At 35.5% G+C, this 21,258-nt stretch overlaps 1 protein-coding gene across 1 annotated transcript; it reads right to left on the bottom strand.

The window, feature by feature from the left end:
- Positions 1-18,420: 18,420 nt before the first annotated feature.
- LOC100023020 (olfactory receptor 10C1-like) lies at positions 18,421-20,216 on the bottom strand. Its single transcript, XM_001374651.3, has one exon. It carries the CDS (start codon positions 19,588-19,590, stop codon positions 18,622-18,624), a length of 969 nt encoding a protein of 322 aa, XP_001374688.2. The 5' UTR covers positions 19,591-20,216; the 3' UTR covers positions 18,421-18,621.
- Positions 20,217-21,258: the final 1,042 nt, after the last annotated feature.

The following is a 21,258-nucleotide window of genomic DNA, read 5'->3' as shown; positions in this document are numbered from 1 at the left end:
TTTATTATAAGTGCATTGATTTTATTTGTCCAAATATTCTTCAATTATATGCAAACAGAATTTTTCATTTTATCTCCTTGGATAATCTCTAGAACTTATTTGGTAAAAAAAAAAAGTAAGCAAACAAAACCCCTTCCTTTATTTATAGTTGTGAAAAATATCTCTATTCATGCTCTTCAAATGTGTTTGTGACGTGACTTTTTTATATAAAGGATTAGTATCCATTTGGAGTTTATGGTGGTATATGATTGGAAGATTGGTCTAAGTCTGGAATGCACTCCATTTTCAACTATGTCTCTTAGACAGTGTAAAGCACTGCTCAAGTGTCTCTATCTTCATAGAATCATTCTTGGTTCCCCACTAGCTAATGAGCTGTCTCAACAGATTACCTTATATTTGTTTTTGATGTATTTATATGTTTCTTTTTCTCCTTTGTTAAACTATAAGATCTGACACTTATCCTATAACAATCCGACCAGCAATTGCTATATAATTTTTCTTTGTAGGATATAACTTGAGAAGGAGGAAGGAGCCTGAGGAAGATGGGTGATAAATGAAGACTCAAAGACAAGTTAATTGATATGGGGAGTGGTGCTTGCTCCTGTAATGTTTTCCTTTGAAAATTAATTAAAGGAAAACATGAGAAATAAGAGAACATGTGGAAGTAAGAATTCAGAGATAGAAAGCATGTGGCCAAGAGTGGTGCTAGGAAAGATAAAGAGATAGAAGGAAGAACTCCAAGGTTGCAGGAGTCAAGAGGAGGAGTAGCACCCCTGTGGATTGAGAGGTGATCAATGAATACGTAGCATAGGTCTTAACATTTGTTGAATAGACAATGACAAGATCAGAGGAGGTGGGAATTCACTTGACATGTGCTTTTCAGAGGAATGAGGTTTGACAAGGTGAGGGCTAAACCTTTGTGGCTTAGGCTCAGGAATTCTCCTGCCCTTAGAACTGTCTATACATTGATCATTAACTGATCTGATCAAGTATTTAACACCTCAACCGTACTTCCCAGATGCTTATATGTCTGGAATGCTATATAACCTATGTTTGACTTTGAGAAAGTTAGACAACCTCTTTGGGTCTAAAAGTTTTAACTATATAAAAGTTTATATAAACTAAAAAAGTTTAACCATATCACTTCCAAAGTCTCTTCTAACTTTAAATCTTATGCTCCTATGATCCTATGATATCACTTGAAAAACTATAGGGAAGAAAACTGATTTTTTGGAAGAGAAAATGCTTTAAATAGCAAAATCAATGGGACAAACTACTATATCATACAAATGTTTACCCATCAATGCATTTTATATCCATATTACTCCATATTATTTGCTATTCGTAAGCCTCAAAACTATTAAATCTATTCCCAGTCTTTACCACAACCTCTATGGTTTACCTCACTATCACCCTGGTGCTGGTCCATTATTGACTTTGACATATTGACTCCATGATAAACCAGTTAAATTTTATGCTATCTATTATTCTTTTTTTAATTGTGTAGTTAGGTGGAAACATTTTTTAAATTTTTATTTAATTAGTCAGTTTAGAACATTATTCCTTGGTTACAAGAATAATATTCTTTCCCTTCCCTCCCCCTGCCCCTACTTGTAGTTGATGCACAATTCCACTGGGTTTTCCATGTGTCCTTGATCAAATCCTATTTTCATGTTGCTTATGTTTGCACTAGGATGATCATTTAGAGACTCTATCCCCAATCATATCCCTCTCAACCCATATAATCAAGCAATTGTTTTTCTTTTGTGTTTCTGCTCCCACAGTTTTTCTTCTGAATGTGGATGTAAATTCCTTTGAGTTGTTAAGGATCACTGCATTGCCACTAATGGAGAAGTCCATTACATTCGATTGTACCACAGTGTATCAGTCTCTGTGTATAATGTTCTCCTGGTTCTGCTCCTCTCACTCTGCATCAATTCCTGGAGGTCATTCCACTTTAAATGGAATTACTCTAGCTCATATTCTTTTGAGCACAATGGGATTCCATCACCAACATATACCACAATTTATTCAGCCATACCCCAATTGGAGGGCATCCCCTCATTTTCCAATTTTTTTTGCCACCACAAAGAGCACAGCTATGAATATTCTTGTATAAGTCTTTTTCCTTATTATCTCTTGGGGGTACAAACCCAGCAGTGCTATGGCTGGATCAAAGAGCAGACACGCTTTTGTTGTTCTTTGGGCATAGTTCCAAGTTGTCCTCCAGAATGCTTCTATCAATTCACAAATCCACCAGCAATGCATTAATGTCTCGACTTTGCCACATCCCCTCCAGCATTCATTACTTTCTGTTGCTGTCATGTTAGCCAATCTGATGGGTGTTAGGTGATACCTCAGAGTTGTTTTGATTTGCATCTCTCTGATTATAAGAGATTTACAACACTTTTTCATGTGCTTATAAGTAGTTTTGATTTCTTTATAGGAAAATTGCCTATTCATGTCCCTGGCCCACTTATCAATTGGAGAATGGCTTGATTTTGTGTACAATTGATTTAATTCTTTATAAATTTGAGTAATTAGACCTTTGACAGAGGTTTTTGTTATGAAGATTTTTCCCCCAATTTGTTGCTTCCCTTATAATTTTGGTTGCATTGGTTTTGTTTATACAGACACTTTTAAAATTAATGTAAACAAAATTATTTTTTTACATTTTGTGATTTTTTTAAACTCTTGTTTGGTCTTAAAATCTTTCCTCTCCCAAAGATCTGACATGTATTCTATTCTGTATTCACCTAATTTACTTATAGTTCCCTTTTTATATCCAAGTCATTCACCCATTCTGAGTTTATCTTGGTGTAGGGTGTGAGATGTTGATCCAAACCCAATCTCTCCCATACAGTCTTCTAATTTTCCCAGCAGTTTTTTTTTTGGTTTCTTTGTTTTTTTATCAAATAGTGGATTTTGGTGCCAAAAGCTGGGATCTTTTGGACAGCCTTGCTGAGGTCACTTACCCCAAGTCTATTCCTCTGATCCTCCTTTCAGTCTCTTAGCCAGTACCATATTGTTTTGATGATCACTGCTTTATAATATAATTTGAGATCTGTGACTGCAAGGCCATCTTCCTTTGCGTTTAATTCATTATTTCCCTAGATATTCTTGATCTTTTGTTCTTCCAAATGAACTTTTTAAATGTTTTTTTTTCTAATTCAATAAAACAGTTTTTTGGTCGTTCATTGGGTATGGCATTAAATAAGTAAATTTGGGTAGGATTCTCATTTTTATTAGGTTAATGTGTCATACCCATGAACAATCTATGTTTTTCCAATTGTTTAGATCTAGTTTTAATTGTGTGGAGAGTGTTTTGTAGTTGTGTTCATATAGTTCTTATGTTTGTCTCAGCAGATAGAGTCCTAAGTATTTTATATTGACTAGGTTGATTTTAAATGGAATTTCTTCTTTTATTCTTGTTTCTGAGATGTGTTAGAGATATATAGAAATGCTGATGACTTATGTGGGTTTATTTTGTATCCTGCAACTTTGTTAAAGTTGTTGATTATTTCCACTAGCTTTTTAGTTGATGCTCTAGGATTCTTTAAGTCATATCATCATATCATCTGCAAAGATTGATAGCTTGGTCTCCTCATTGCCTATTTTAATACCTTAAATTTCTTTTTCTTCCCTAATTGCTATTGCTAGTGTTTCTAGTACAATGTTGAATAATAAAGGTAATAATGGGCATCCTTGTTCATTCCTGATCTTATTGGGAAGGCTTTTAATTTATCCCCATTGCAGATGATGTTGGCTGATGGTTTTAAATATAAACTATTTATTATTTTTAGGAAAGTTCCTTCTATTCCTATGCTGTCTAATGTTTTCAATAGGAATGAGTGTTGCATTTTGTCAAAGAGGCTTTTTCTGCATCTATTGAGTTAATCATGTGATTTTTGTTGGTTTGCTTGTTGATATGGTCAATTATGTGGATGATTTTTCTAATATTGAACCATCCTTGCATTTCTGGTATAAATCTCACCTGATCAGAATGAATGACTCTCATGATCACTTGCTGGAGTCTTTTTGCTAGTATTCTATTTAAGATTTTTGCATCTATGTTCATTAGGGAGATTGGTCTATACTTTTCTTTCTCTGTTTTCGACCTGCCTGGCTTTGGAATCAGTACCATGTTTGTGTTGTTAAATGAATTTGGCAGAACTACTTCTTTGCTTATTCTGTCAAACAGTTTGTATAATATTGGGATTAGTTGTTCTTTGAATACTTAATAGAATTCATTTGTGAATCCATCTGGTTCTGAGGATTTTTTTCTTAGGAAGTTCTTTGAAGGCTTGTTCAATTTATTTTTCTGATATGGAGTTATTTAAGTATTTTATGTCTTTTTCTGTTAATCTAGTCAATTTACATTTTTGTAAAGTGTCATACATATCACCTAGATTGACATAATTATTGACATATATTTAGGCATAATAGTTTTTAATGATTGCCATAATTTTCTCTTAATTAGAGGTGAGGTCTCCCCTTTCATCTTTGATACTATTAATTTGGTTTTCTTCTTTCCTTTTTAAAATTAGATTGATTAGTACTTTGTCTATTTTATTTGTTTTTTCAAAGTACCAGTTTCTAGTCTTATTTATTAAATCAATAGTTTTTTGATTTTCAATTTTATTAATTTCTCCTTTAATTTTTAGGTCTCTATTTTAGTTTTCATCTTAGGATTTTTAATTTGTTCATTTTCTAGTTTTTTAATTTACATGCTCAATTCATTGACCTCTACCCTCCCTAATTTGTTAAGATATGAACTCAAGGTTATAAAATTTCTCCTAAGTACTGCTTTGTCTGCATCCCATAGATTTTAAAAGGATGTCTCATCGTTGTCATTTTCTTCAATGAAATTATTAATTATTTCCATGGTTTGTTCTTTAACTGATTTTGGAGAATTATTAATTTCCAATTATATTTTTATTTCCTTTTCCATATACCCATACGAATTATTATTTCCATTGCATTGTGATCTGAGAAGGTTGCATTTATTATTGCTGCTCTTTTGCACTTGTTTGCAATGTTTCTATGCCCTAGTACAATGTCAGTCTTTGTGCATGTACCATGTGATGCTGAAAAGAATGTGTATTCTTTTATGTCCCTATTTATTTTTTCCCACATATCTACTAACTATAATTTTTCTAAGATTTCATTCACTTCTTTTACCTCTTTCTTATTTATTTTTTGGTTTGATTTATCTAGTTCAGATAGAGGAAGGTCAGATCTCCCACTAGTATAGTTTTTACATCTCTTTCATCCTTGAGCTCCACTAGTTTCTCCTTTAGACATTTGGATGCTATGCCATTTGGTGCATATATGTTGAGTACTGATATTCCCTCATTGTCTATACAGCCTTTTATCAGGATGTAATTATCTTCCCTATCTCTTTTGACTAGATTTATTTTTACTTTATTTTTGTCAGATATCATGATTGAGACTCCTGCCTTCTTTTCATCAGCTGATGCCCAATTTATTCTGCTCCATCTGTTCACCTTTACTCTATGTGTATCTATATTCCTCATGTGTGTTTCTTGTAGACAACATATGGTAGGGTTTGGGTTTCTAATCCTCTCTGCTATTTGCTTGCATTTTATGGGTGAGTTCATCCCATTCACATTCAGAGTTATGATTACCAACTGCATTATTTCCGAACATTTTGATTTCCACTCCTAGCCCTGACCTTTCTTCTTTCACTATTTCCTTCTACACCAATGTTTTGTTTTTAATCAGTCCCACTAATTTCCACCCTTATTTTATTTCTCTTTCCATCCCCCTTCTTTTTCCCCTCTTATTTTCTTTACAGTCTTTTAAAGCTATTCCCACACACATCCTCTCCCTCCCTTGTATTACTTCCCCCCTCAGAAGTCCATTTTTTACCCTTCTACTTCTCTATCAGGTGCAAATCAATTCTCTGCCCCAATAGATTTTATTATTATACCCTCTTTGAGTCAATTTAAGTGCACATAAGAATTAAGTAATTCCTATCTCCAGCCTCTTTACCCTTCTAGGATATTGGTGTTCTCCCCCACTTCTGCCATGTGCTTCTTTATGACATATAAATTTACCCCATTTTGTTTCTTTCCTATTTTCTCTTAGTATTAATCTCTTTTTTTACATCTAGTTATATATGTATGTATATATATATATATATATATATATATATATATATATGTACATATTTATTTCTTGGCATTTCATCCTATACAGGTTGTCACTGTTCCCTCTCCTAAAAACCCAGCTATGATGGTCTGGACACGTCATCCGTATGGACCCACAGTGAATACCAACACAGGTATTCTATGGTGAACTGTCAGCTGGACTCAGGAAACAAGGTTGACCAAAGAAAAGATTCAAGGATGAGGTAAAGTCAAACTTGAAGTGGTCTGGCATTACACCAAAGCAACTAGAACTTGCTGCCTCTGTCAGAAGCAGCTGGAGAACCCACATTAACCATGCTGCCACCACCTTTGAAGATGAGCGACATCGATGTCTTGCCATTGCACGTGAACGCCGACACCAGGCCACAACCGCACCTCCCATAACAACTGGCGTCCCATGCCCCATGTGCCACAAACTTTGAGCCTCAGTCTTTGAACTTCAAAGCCACATGAGGGTACATCAATAGATGATAATGCACAAAGACAATAGTCATTCTCGGTCACCAAGGGACTACCATTACTGTTCCCTCTAGCTACCCAGGTGATAATTACAATTTTTAAGAGTTACTGATATCATCTTTTTTTGTAGGGATACATACCATTTTAACTTATTGGGTCCCTTAAAAAGTTTTTTTTCTTCCCCTTTCTTAATTATCTTTTGGAGATTCTCTTGAGATCTGTGTTTGGGCATCACATTTTTTGTTCAGTTCTGGTCTTTTCTTACGAATGCTTGTAATTCTTCTATTTTGTTGAATGACCATACTTTCCCCTATAAAAATATATTCAGTTTTGCTGGGTAGTTGATTCTTGGTTGTAGACTAGTTTTCTTGTTTTCCAGAATATCATATGCTATGCCTTTTGGTTCTTCAGTGTAGATGCAGCCAGATCCTGTGTTATCCTCACTGTAGTTCCATGGTATCTGAATGACTTCTTAGCAGCTTGTAATATTTTTTTGGTCTGTTAATTATTGAATTCCGCTATAACATTCCTGGGTGTTGTCACTTGGGGATTAAGTACAGGAGGTGACCTATGGATTCTTTCAAAATCAGTTTTTCCCTCTTGGTCTAGAATGTCAGGACAGTTTTCTTGGATAATTTATTGTAGAATTATTTACAGGCTTTTTCGTTTGTCATGATCTTCTGTTAGACCAATGATTCTTAAGTTGTCTCTCCTCGACCTGTTTTCTAAATCTTCTGTTTTGTGGATGAGGTGTTTCATATTTTCCTCAATTTTTAAAGTTCTTTTGATTTTGTTTTATACTTTCCTGCTGCCTAGTGAAGTCGTTTGCTTCCAGTTGTATTTTAGTTTTTTAAAGACTGAATTTCATACCTAGATTTTTGAGCATCCTTCTCCTTCTATTTTGATTTTTTTTGTAGATCACCTTTCATTTTCTTTGCCTCATCTTTCATCTCCTTTGCCTCATTTTCAAGCTTATTCATTTTGGCTTTCAAGATACTATCTTCTGTTTCCAGATGATTTCTTTTCCTTTTTATGTTTTTTCACCAGTTGTCTTCAACCTCTCTTAGTTGTATTTCGAATTGTATTCTGAGTTCTTCCAAAGCCTATGTCCAATTTGCTGGAGTTTCTGTGTTTTTTCTTGGTGTTCCTTTATTCTTTTCTGTTTCATTTCCTCTTTGTTTGTTGCCTGTATAGAAGCCGTCAACTGTAATTTATTTTTTCTTTTTTCTGTTGTTTACTCATATTTCCCACTTCTTTCCCCCCTGTATTTGCCTGTCGTCTTGCTCCTCTCATTTTATGCTGGATCTGTGAGTTTGGGTTGTTCTTTCCTAAAAGGGCTTCTTCTCTGTTCTGCTTTTTGATCAGGTAGTCTGATCTTCCCTGGCTGACAGCAGAAGCTGAGAAGAAGCTGAGCTTCCCTGCCCTGTGATCAAGGTTGTTGCCTGTAGTTTTTTTGCAGGCTTTGCCCATTGGAGCTCAGTCAGTGAGGCATTCAGATCAGTCTGTGGGGGAGGGGTGTTGAAGCTTAAACTTCTCTGCCCTCTGAAGGCTTCTTATCTGCCCTTATTGATGAGATTCAACCAGGGCAGAGTTTATCTGCAAAGATGGCTGTGCCCTGAGGTCAAAACCTCCAGAAAGGGGAGTGCAAGATGGAGCATTTCTGCTGAGACCGGACTGCCTACTCTGTACTTCTCCAGCTGCCTCTATGCTGCCTGTGTTCTAATCTCTGAGTTTGGCACAGTTTTGCTGGCAAGATTCTCCCTCCAGACTAGCACCCTTGCCTGCCCAGAGATCCCAGCCACTGCTGGAGGTTCACCACTACAGGTGGGGAAGAATCCCGGGACTTTCCTTCTTCCTTCCCCTTAAACCTGAGTGTTCCAGAGTTCAGGATTCTTTTGGGGGGGCATATCTTTTAAGTTGGGTACAGGAGGAAGGTTCCCTATCTGTCCTGTTGTTAGATTTGGTTTTCAGTCCCCTGGAAGTGCTGTGTTTTTGATTGGTGAGGAAGGGTTTTTCAGAACTCTGAATTTTTGTTCCCTCTAAGCTGTCATCTTGATTCTGCTTATATTATCTATTATTCTTGAAATTGTGATTTCCTTATGCTTTTGCTATCTAAAAATTAAATTATTTTTTTGTTTGTACATTAATGTTCTTTGGTATCTTCCTGTCTTCCTTTTCTCCCTATACTAGATAAGGCATCATTTGACAAAAAGATATATGTATATGTAAAATTATGTCTTGTTTGGTTCTATTTATCAGTGCTTTCTCTGGAGTTAGGCATGTACAGTTCATTCTTCAAAGTGTATTTCTATTCCCCCATGTAATGTTCTCTTGGTTATCCTCATTTTGCTTTTTACAATTTCATGTAGATCATTAAAAAAATAAGACTGCTAGTCATTCCTTAAGATTCAGTATTCCATTATAATCACATGCCACAGTTTGCTTAACCATTCCCTAATTAATGAGTTTCCCTTCAATTTCTAGCTTTTACCACTATCATTCCCAGACCCCCCAACTATAAGTTGGTTACATCATCTTTTCTTTTCATATTTACTCTTATGCTGTTGATCACTGCTGTAAAATGTCACACAATTGCATTAACTGGATTTGTTATAAATGCAAATCCTCCAATCCCAAATGGGTCACCATTGCTATACACCAATCCTTTAACTTCTTTATTGATTCTCTCTTGCACTCTTTAGGATGATTGTGATGAATTTTCTCTTGATTACTCCATCTGTCTTATATATTTATTCCTTGACTATTTTACAACCCATGAAAATCTATCATAAGATTTCTCATCTCCCAAATTCTGCAACTGAAATCCATTTAATAGGATCCTTCATTCTTTCTTCTTTTGCTGACCTCACAGTTGAGATACTCCTTTTCTTTGCCAAAACCAGTTTCTTCATCTGTGGAAAGCAATCTTTTTGCCCTTGATCTCTTCTCTTCCTGTTGTCTCTGTATACTTGCCTTTCTGATCATCATCTCATTCTTATTTTCATACTTTCTTTTTTGACTGGATTTTCCATGATGCCTATACATACATGCACACACACAAACACACACACACACACACACACACACACACACACACACACATATATATATATATTGTGAGTCTTGACATTTCTCAGACTTGTGAATGTTAAAAAAAAATTCCCCATTGGGGAATTCTCCACTGGAACAATTCCCTACTGGGACCATTCCCCATTTGGAAAGTGAGAACTCTACTTAGATCAGAAATGGGAAGACCTCTATTCCACCCATACTTAAGACTGCTTTAGGGGAGAAAACTCCTTGCTGAACAATGAAAAGTACTTAAACCCATACTTAAGCCATGTCTATTTTTAGAAAGGGGTGCTAAGTACCTATAAATGTCAGGCAACTTGTGAACTTATGAGGAGCAAAGAGGTGAAAACTTACTCAGAGCTTTCCTGATGTGAATTACTCAGAAGTTTTAGTCTACCCAGAAAAGGTGAGAGCAAGATGTGAATTAAGAAGGTGATAACAAAATGTGAATTAAGAATGGCTAGTCCTTTGGGAAATGTCTACTGTAATTGGTAGATGTAAGGACTTAGGGGAGGTGACATAGGAGAAATTGCCCTTTAAATAGGAGCTCAGAAAGGAGCTCAAGGGACTCATTCTGAAACATTCAGATGGAGGATTGAGCTGGTGAAAGCAGCTGAGATGATGCTGGCTTGGTGTCACTAGAATCCTTGCTTGGACAGATCTTGTGGTGAGTGATTAAGATATAAGGACTGACTGATCTTTTCTTTATAGGGCTTAGGCCTGTGTTGGCCAGGGGTGCCTGGGCCAGCCTATTCTTTTCTCATTTATTTCCTTTTTTTTCTCTCTCTCTCTTTCTTAGATTCCTCATTGTATTATTAATTAAATTCCCTATAAAAATCAGTTGACTTGGGTATATTCATAATTGGGAATATTTCCCTGGCGACCACCTTATATTTGATTTAAAATAAGACACTGTAGTGAAAACATATTTTCTGCGGTCACAATTTACTTACCCACTCTTATATCTACTACAATTTATATCTTCTACTATTTTAATCACTACAGTTTATGACATACAACCATTTTAACTGCCACAGTTTATGGCATCCACTCTTTTAAATATCACTATATATATATATATATATATATATATATATATATATATATATATATATATATATATATGGAGAGAGAGAGAGAGAGAGAGAGAGAGAGAGAGAGAGAGAGAGAGAGAGAGAGAGAGAGAGAGAGAGAGAGAGAGAGAGAGAGAGAGAGAGAGAGAGAGAGAGAGAGAGAGAGAGAGAGAGAGTTCTTCCACCCATAAAATATCCTTGGCTTGACTCTACTACTCCATGTTTTAGTATCTCCTCTCTTCTGTAGACAAATCTCTTGCAATCTAATTTCTAACCCTAATATTCAGGTGAAATTACCCTCTCCATTGTTATCACTGATCCCAGGTGCTAATGACCTTTTCTCAGATTGAATTAAAAAAATCATTCTTTAGCATTTGAAACTTTTGATTACCCTCTTCTCTTGTTTTTCCTCCCTTGATATTGCTATTTCCTTCTTATTTATGATTTATTATTCTCAGTATTCTTTGCTATATCATCATCTATCTTCTGTCCCATATAAGTTGATGTACACTGAGGTTTTACTTTCAGTCTTTTCTTCTATTTCTGCACTCTCATAAATCACATCACTTTCAATCAAATGAGATAATATTTTTAAACCAAAACATTTAGCCCAGTTCCTGACACATAAATAATTAGTAAATGCTTACTCCCTTCCTTAACCCTTGCCAATGAGTTTTACTATGCAGATGAACAACAAATCTACATATCAATATGTCATGAGTTTACTACTTGATGTATCACCTTTATATACTATAGATATCTTAAACTCAACATTTCTAAAATAAAAAATCATTATTGTTTTCTCAAATCTCAGGCCTTTGCTGATAATGCTTCTTACCATTTAGATTTACAATACAGAGCCATCTTTTACACTTCTCACCTTTACCCCTCATATGCATTCAGTTGCCAAATCTCATCATTTATGCATCCAAAACATCTCACCTGGACAATAGCTTCCAAGCTGGTCTCCCTAGCTATTTCTCTTTTTCAGTCTCTTATGACATAGCTGCCAAAGGAATATTTCTGAAGTTCATGTCTGATCATGTCAATCTCCCTTTCAAGAAGTGTCAGTGGCTTCCACTTGCCTCTAGGCTAAAATGTAAATTCTTTATTTGGTATTTAAAGCCATTTAAAATATGGCAGTTAATTTTATGGGCTGATTTCACAGTATTCCTCACAAACTATATTTCTGGAAATTGGCCTACTTTATGGTCCTGATATATGACATTCATTTCCCATCTCAGTGTCTTCGCACAGGTGAATCCTTCATTTCTAGTATACTCTTCCTTCTTAACCCTTGAATGTTAATATCATCATTATCCCAGCAATTATTTTGTAATTATTCTCTGTGAAATAGTTTTTCTTCATTTCTATTCATATTCATAATGCTTAGTACACAGTAGATAAAGTATAAATGCATATTGAATTCCAGTGAATAATTGAAAAAATGGGAAAGAAAGTGGTTTCATCTCACCAGACCTTTTTCTGTATAACAAATCATAAAAGTATCCTTCTTATTAGAAACTGCTTAAAATTAATATAAATTATATATGATCATATATATTAAATTAATCATGTATATTAGTTCCATATCAGTGATATAGACTAGATAAGCAACAAAAAAGTAAAGAAATACAATTCAATAATCCCAAGAAAATAAATTCATAGGAAGAAACTCTAATTGAAAACTTTTTTTTGGAAAATGAAAATCAGTTTGTCAGAAAGTAGATTTGGATCAAGATCTTGAAACAAATATAATAAGTTCCAAAAGAATAAACAATCTGACCATTAAAAGTTAGAAAGCATCTTCTTTTAGAGCTACATAAGAGAGGCCACAAGGTCTCCAAAGACAAAGTTCAGTGGTGTCTCCCCAGGGTAAAAAGCAATTGAGGGCAATTCTTGGAGCAACAGGATTTTTTTTGGCAGTGGATCTCTTGCTATGGGGAAATCACTAAGCCCCTTGTAGCACTCACAAAAAACTCAGCCCCTGAACCACTTAAACTGGAAGCAGAACACCTAATAGCTCATTCAAATTTAAAACAAGCTATCCTGTCTGCCCCTGCTCTAGGCATCCCAAATTATGATAAACCATTTACCTTATATGTCCATGAACAGAAAGGGATAGCTTCAGGTGTTCTAACTCAACTTTTGAAACCTGCCAACACCCAGTAGCCTATTATTCAGCCCAGCTTGACCCAGTAGCTGCCAGAGCACCACCATATCTTAGAGAAGTGGGTGTCACAGCTTTATTGGTAACCAAATCTGCCGATCTGGTACTGGGATGCCCTCTGACCATAATGTGCCCACACGAGGTCAATACATTGTTATTAAGACATAGGACACAGGCATTTACTGACCAAAAGATTTCTAGGTATGAGATAACCTAATTGAACAATGGACATGTCACATTAAAACACTGTGGAGTTCTTAATCCTGCAACCTTGCTCCTTGATTTGTCAACTTCTGGAGAACTTTTACATGATTGTACATCTTTAGTGTTCATTGTTGATGAACATCATAATGATTTAGTAGACACCCCTCTGGATCTTGTGGATTTCACATTATTTACAGATGGTTCTTCATTTCTGAGGGATGGTGTGCACTGTACAGGAACTGTGGTAGTTAATGAATTTGATATTCTGTGTTCACCTTCCTTACCCTCAAATGTAAACACATAGGGTGCAGAACTCACAGCTTTGAAACATGCCTGTATCATTGCAAAGGATAAAAGAGTCACAATTTACACAGACTCTTGCTACACCATTGGAATATGTCATGCTGTTGGCATGCTATGGCTTCAGAGGGGATTCTTAACATCAGTTGGAAAATGTATTGCCAATGCAAATCTTATTACTGAACTTCTTTCTGGCATCTAGCTCCCCAAAGCTATGGCTGTTGTTCACTGCTCTGCACATACAGGTGACACTGACCCTGTCTCTAGGGGAAATAGCCAAGCAGATATGGCAGCCAAACTAGAAGTCTTAGAAGGCTCTGAATTAATTATTCCACTAACAATTACTGATGATTTGGATCTATCACTTTCTAGGAAAGTGGAACTAGGAGGTGGAAAAATGGGAGCAGAAATTTAAAGCAAAACAGATTAATGAAGTATGGGTATTATAATATGGAAAATCCTTGCTCCTAGAGCGTTTTATAACCAGATTTGTCACTCCATTCATAAACATGGTCATTTTGGCATCCAAGGCATTATAGACTCTGTTAAAACAGTATGGATAGCACCTGGAATAACTACAACTGCCTCCAAAGTATGTACAGCTTGTCCTACATGCCAGGCCTTTAATCAACATGCCTTTTGAAGAATAACATTTGGACAACCTCTAGCTTATACACCATTGGATCATCTACAAATTGATTTTATCTCTATGCCAAAAACTGGGCAGTGTAAATTTTGTCTGGCCATAATGGATCAATTGACCAGGTGACCTGAAGCATTTCCTACTGTTCATGCCACAGTGACTTTTGTTGCTAAAATCCTTTTGAAAGAAATTTTTACTTGTTTTGGCTGGTCAGCATGTATTGTTTAGGATAAAAGTCTCATTTTACTGATTTGGTCTTATCTCAAATTTATTCATGTTTGAGGATAACTCCTAAATTTCATACTCCATATCATCCCCAGAGCTCTGGCCAAGTTGAAAGAATGAATAAAGAACTTAAAACCATGATTGGCAAATTGTGCTTGGAGATTCATTTAAAGTGGCCTGAAATTCTACCTCTGGCCCTATTTTATCTCAGGAACAGACCCAGAGGTGATTTATACATCTCACCATTTGAGATGCTATTTGGACATCCACCTATTCAGGCACAACCATTTACCCCTGCCTATACCTCATTGTTAGAAGGGGATACAACCATTGCTACATATATCGGATAATTACAAACAAAATTGTGAGACCTCCACGACTCTAGCGCTGCTGCTCAAACAGACCCCATAGATTTTCCCTTATTGAGTTAAACCCAGGTGATAGTGAAATTAAGAATTCAAAACATACTGGGTCTTCTGAACCTGCTTATGACAAACCATTCCAGGTCCTACTAATTAAACCAATAGCCATAAAAATTGGGGAGAGAAACTTGTGGATTCATAGTAGCCATGTAAAATGAGTACCTTCTGTTGATGATGAATAATTGCTTACACTGATTGTATTTGGCTATTGATTGTGATTAGACTTCTTTATTGCTGAATTTTTAGTATTTTGTTTCACTTTATTTGGTTGACCCTTGTATTTGCACAAATTGCCTTGTAGAGCAACACATATACTACCTTAAAGAAGAAAATCTATATTAGGAACCTATATTGACCCAATATGCCTTTTGCAACATTTTGTGCATTTTCTATTTTTTTTTGTATTTTCTTGAATGTATTATTGCTTTATCTACCTCATTTGCACTCACATTGTTTTATCTACCTCATTTGCACTCACACTGAGGATCATAGTAAGTCAGAGGAAATGAATCTCATTTTTTGAAAACTAGCCTCTATACTTTATCTCTGTAATTGTGAAATATACACAATTATAACATTTTGTTTTCTTCCTAAATGTCATACAGTATTTGATTTTTTCTTTCTTTTCTAATTTTTTGCCTTTGAAACATGTGTCACTATTATTGAAAATATTTTAACTATTTGCAATAGAATAAGCTAAGATATCTGTTTACCTACATATAAAAGCATATCCAAAAGCTTTGGACTATGGCAACCTGCCACCAGTTATTTAAATATAAGACTTTTGCTCGATGATTATGTCTAATCCAAGGAGAAATGAAAAACAATGGAGCACAGAAATTGACCCAAAGAGTGCCAAAGAAGCACAAAAAGGTAAAAGAAACCAAGCCAATCCTATGGGGATTGATGACATTATGCACAAAAAGCACAATGACTTGATCATGTGTGACACTTGAGGTTGCGGTTGTTTAACATGTGTTAAATGCAGGACTTCTTTGTATCATACACTATATCAAGCAAGCATATAACACCAAATGCTTTGGCTCCATTATTTTGAGAAAGTGAAGAAAAGGTTTGAACCAGGAAATTCTATTTCCCATTTGTCTTGAGATCTAGTCTCTTTTTCTATTTTCACTCATGATGTGGCAATATACTGCAGTCCAGACTGCTAAATTGGGTTAGTGAATGATTGTTGTTGCGTGCTTATGAAACATGAATCGCTATAAGAACCTGTTGTGATTTGTGAAATTTTTTCCTTTTTTTCCTTCTTCCCAGAATTTTTTTCAAGTTTTCTTTTTGTATTTTATATTTCAATCAGAGATTATTTTTTAATTTCTTTGACTTCTTTGATATTTTTGATATTTGATTCATATGCCTTATGACTCAACCATGTATCCCTGTGTAACTCCTACCTGTATCCCTGTATCCTCCTTAGTGGAGAATGTATTATTTTCCTCGGGGGTGGGGGACTATGCTATTGTTGTGAACTTTGATTTGAATTTGAGCCTAATTTAGATCAAGAGACTACCTCTCAGAATCTAGAAGGCACTGTGAAGATGTCTACAGAGACCACATGCTGCACCAGAAGATCCAGATTGAACTCTGAGATTTGGCAAATTTGAACTTTGGGAGGGTTGAATGCTTTTGTTTTGAATGTACACTCTTATGCCAGAGGGAACTGCCCCCTAATTGGCTTTTTTTCAATGCACCTATTTTTGGTTTTGTTCCTTTTCTTTTTTCTTTTCTTTGTATCCCCAAATTATTATAACTTCCCTTTAAAATTGTAATATTTGTATATACCTCTAATTCAAGTTATCAGTTAGTTATGTTTTCATGATACACTGGGGAGACTGGTCTCCCAAAGGATCATAGGGAGATGTATTGATTTAGAATCTTGAACCCTAAAAACTACATTTCCCACAATCCCTTTTTCCTTTTCCTTTTGTGCATCATTGGTTAATTTGTTTCAATTTTGACTTCCTCCACACTGGTGCTCTCTCCTGGAAACTCTTACTCTCTGGCTTCTACAGGCATGGAGGAAGGGAGTTGATGGCTAGGTTTCCTGGATTTTTAAAAATTTCTCTTTGCTCTAAGTTTATTTTAATAAGTAGTATTAAAATAATACTTGGAGCATCAAATTATTAATTTCAATCATTACAATTTAGAGAAATTTAATATGGCAGTATAAGAATATTAATATACTACTGTAGTTAGAGTAGGGAAAGACTTTAGGCAAAGAGTCAGTATAATAATCTAGATGAGAGATTAAGTCTGAAATGAAGAGACAATTATAAGAGTTCAGAAAAGTATGCTTATGTGAGAGATGTTATGGATCTGTGAACAGTAAGATTTCTCAATTGATCTGATTGTGGAGAGAGGTAGATTGAGGTGGCTGGGATAAGGCCAAGGTGGTGGATTTCAATGGTAATGCCTTTGACAGAAATAAAAAATTTTGGGAGAAGAGGATTTTTTGGGGATGAGGAAGAATAGTACTGAGTTTAGTTTGAGTTGTTCTGAGTTGTACTAATCATTGAGAAAATAAGGAGAAATGAAGATGTCAATGTCCTCATAAAGACTTTCCACTGAGAAAAAATAAAAAAAAAACCTATTTCCCAGAGAAGTAAATATGGAATAATTACAAAGTAACTGTTGGGAGAGTATTCGAGGATCAAGAAGGGAGATTATTCTAAGACTGAATACACCACCAGGGCAAAGGCTCTGAGATGAGAAGTGGAATGTCACATATGAGGACCATGAAGTAGGTCACTTTCGAGGAATTTTTGTGAGGAGTTTGTGAGGATTACTAAGATATCAGCCTGGAAAGTTAACTGTTGTGTTTTAAAGGGCTTTATATCCAGTTAAAAATAGCAAAAAGGCAATCTGGTGATGTAGGACTAGAGCTCAGGAAAGAGATGAGGCTAGACATATCAACCTGTAAGTCATTATTATAGAGATAAAAATTAAATCAATAGATCTGATATAGTATCGAAGAAAGAAAGTAGAGAAATTAAAAAGGTAAATGAGAAATAGGAAAGAACTTTAGGAAATACACACTTCTGGGAATGGATTCTGGATAATGAACATTACACATATTGAGGAGGAGTAGTTAGGTAGGAGGAGAACCACAAGAGGAGTAGGGACAGAAAATATCTTACAGATATGGCCATTAAAAGATCCAAAATAACTGATAGAAAAATCTTATGTATCCAAAAATATTCATAAAAGCACAAAAAGCTGAAAATTGACTCCTTATAATTATGGAACAACCAATTTTTTGTTATATTATATTGTAAGAAATGGCAACTATTTTTGCACAATATTTAAGGGAATTTTATGAACTAATGGAGAAAAATAAAGAAGACTGAGGATAACAAAGTAGACAATGATTGAAATAGTGTAAGAGAAGATATAACTGAAGAGAATTTCATTTCAAGTACAATAACAAGTAACTAACTATTGTCTCCAGTAAGTTTCCTAGCTCTTGATTGATAAAAGATAAATTACATAATTAGAATGTTACATGCTCTGTTATATTTGCTATATTTTTGCAGTTAACTTTATTTTTATTTTTTTCTTTTTATAGTGAGGAAATGCATTATGGGAAAAGACTACGGGAAAGTAATCATTCTATAAGAAAATATGTATCAATAAAACATTTGAAAAGATCAAGAATGTATATTGACTTGCCACAAAGTGTTCTTCCATAGATAAATTCATTCCATGTTTGCAATCTCTTAGAACTTCCAGTCTACAGACATTATTTATTAAGTTGAGAAAATTTTGGAGAATCATTACTGATATAATAACAAATAGGCAATTCTCTGCTCTCTATCATTTTTGGAGGAGTTTCAATACAACACAAAGAAATAAGATGGATATTTCAGTTCTTATCTTGGACAGAACACATTATTTTCCCCAAGGTTTTCTGGAGAGCTGCTTTGACTTCTTTGTTTCTTAAACTATAGATGATAGGGTTCAGCATGGATGTTACCACAGTGTAAAAGAGGGCAAGCAGTTTGTCCAGGATTGGAGAGTGACTAGCTTTGGGTCTCAGGTATGTTATAGAGCCAGAGCCATAGAAGAGTGTTACCACAATGAGGTGGGAAGAACAGGTTGAGAGAGCCTTGCGCTGTCCTTCAGGTGAAGACATAGCTAGTACATCAGCGAGGATGAATCCATAAGAGGCAATGATGAGTAAGAAGGGACTGGCAATGAATAGAAAAGCCACTGCATAGACTGCCATCTCATTATGTGAAGTATCTCCACAGGCCAGTGCAATAACAGGGAGAATGTCACAGAATAGATGGTTAATCTTGGTGGGGCCACAGAAGTTGAGGGAGAAGATATAATTGGTCTGTCCTAGTGCTACCAGAGTACCTATGCTCCATGAAACTCCTGCTAGCTGGGTACACATACTCCAACTCATTCTTGTAGCATAGCGTAATGGAGTACAAATGGCAACATAACGATCAAAAGCCATAGATGCCAAAAGGCAACACTCACTGATCCCAAATAGGGTGAAAAAAAACATCTGTGTGGCACAACCCAAGCGTGAGATTTCCCGGTTCTCACTTACTAGACTCTGCAGCATCTTGGGTACCACTGTACAGGTATAACCAATCTCCAAGAAGGAGAGGTTTACTAGAAAGAAATACATTGGAGTGTGGAGGGCTGGTGTGGACTGTATAACAATACCTATCAGGGTGTTGCCTGTAAGTGATGTCAGGAACATTAACAGAACAATAGCAAAGAGAAGGTAACACAGCTCAGGGACATCAGAGAAGTTGGAAAAAATAAACTGGCTGATATATGTATGGTTGTCCAAAGACACCCTGTACCTGGAGTTCATGATCTGTGGAGAGAAGAAACAGATTTGTTAGAGAAGAATCTCATTAAAAGGGGATGAATGGGAGATATTTATTTTTTTGAATTGCTGAGACATTGGTATTGACGGTTTCTACTGGGACATATTTGTCAGCATCCTGTGGTCAGTGTCTATGGCAAAAATTTCTATTAGCATTGAGTTTATGACTTACCTAACTTCAGACCAAAGGACAGAAGTATCAGTAAAGAAAAATATCTTGCTTGAGTGAGAACACAGGTAATAGGTAATAAAGATAAATAGTTTTGCCTCTGTCAATGTTGCTAAGAAGGCAACTTTTCTTTTTGGCATTTGGATAAGAACTACTTTAGATTTCTGTTTAAACTTTTAAAAAGTTTAGTGTTCTGATATATAAACTAAATATCCGCATTGGAAAGAGCCTCAGAAGTTCTCTTGTTATTCCATTTTCCAAGTGGGAGTCTGTTCTGTAATACTATTTGGTTTCTAGTCATATTTAAAACTCCCCAGTGCATCATAGTCTGAAATAGCCCACCACTGTCATGCTGGACAGTTCTAATTGTAAAGACATTTTTATATTAAGTAGAATTCTACCTTCATTTTACATCAACTATCATTCATTTCTTCATCCCCATCCCCCCTGAGTCAAGCAGAACATTTCTAATTCCTTTAAGAAAAATCTCAGCTACATGAGTACACTTATCAAGTGTTCTTTTTCCTAGGATGAACACTACAGGAAACTACAACCAATCTTTGTGTGGCCTGGATTTCTGTCTCTTTGACAGATGAATCACTCTCCTTGGATGCATTTCATTTGGTCAATATCCTTCCTAAAATATGGTACACAGAATTAAACATACTAGTCTAGATGCTCCCAGGAAGCACTTTGTTAGCTTAGATTCAGGCCATCCACCTCAGTCCCCTTTATTCCATTGATTTCCCATTGAATGTGGTTTAGCTCTCATTCAGAGCACCCATCTCTCAGTCTTTGTCTTTGTCCCAGGTCCTTTTTGTAATGATGATATTAGAAAATAAGTATTGTTTTATTAGTTTAGAGATAAGAAGTAAAGTGACTGGCTTGAGAAAAGAACTGGAGTTTGAAGCAGAGCTTGAGAGAGCATGTTAATTTCAGATGTGACAGTTATAACTGCTTTTCTATGTCAATTGCTCTCTCTGGCAGTTGGAAGTTGGTCTCTGCCAATTGGCAGAGACACACACTCTCAGAGACTCTCTCAGGATTGAAGGAGGTAACATCTTTGCCTCTCTCTCTCTCTCTGTCTGAGAGAAAGATCTGAAGGAGCTTACTGTTTTCCTTTCCCAACTTGAGAAACACTGGTGACTATCTACTGTGGTCTTTATAAATTGGTTTATATCTGAAAAGACCAAAGAAAAACCTGGTCTTTGTTTTGGACTCTGAGTCTGTTAATTTGATTCTTGTTGAGACTCAACCAGATAGCCTGTGCTATTTTATAATTTGAAGGTGAAGTTAAGATTTATTAGTATATTAGCGGTAGTTTTATTTAGACAGTATAAATTTGGGTTAGTCAGATCAGGGAGGATTAGTGTAGCTTCACATGTGAAACACAGGAGAAGTGATTCCTTGTGGAATCTGGGAGTTTATTTGGGTGGATTTAGGATCTCTTAGAATTAGAAATCCTTTATCCATATATATTTCAA

This window comes from Monodelphis domestica, chromosome 2 (assembly GCF_027887165.1).
Source record: "Monodelphis domestica isolate mMonDom1 chromosome 2, mMonDom1.pri, whole genome shotgun sequence".
NCBI lineage: Eukaryota > Metazoa > Chordata > Mammalia > Didelphimorphia > Didelphidae > Monodelphis > Monodelphis domestica.
The sequence above is the reverse complement of the archived record's forward strand: the minus strand, read 5'-3'. Positions and strand labels throughout refer to the sequence as shown.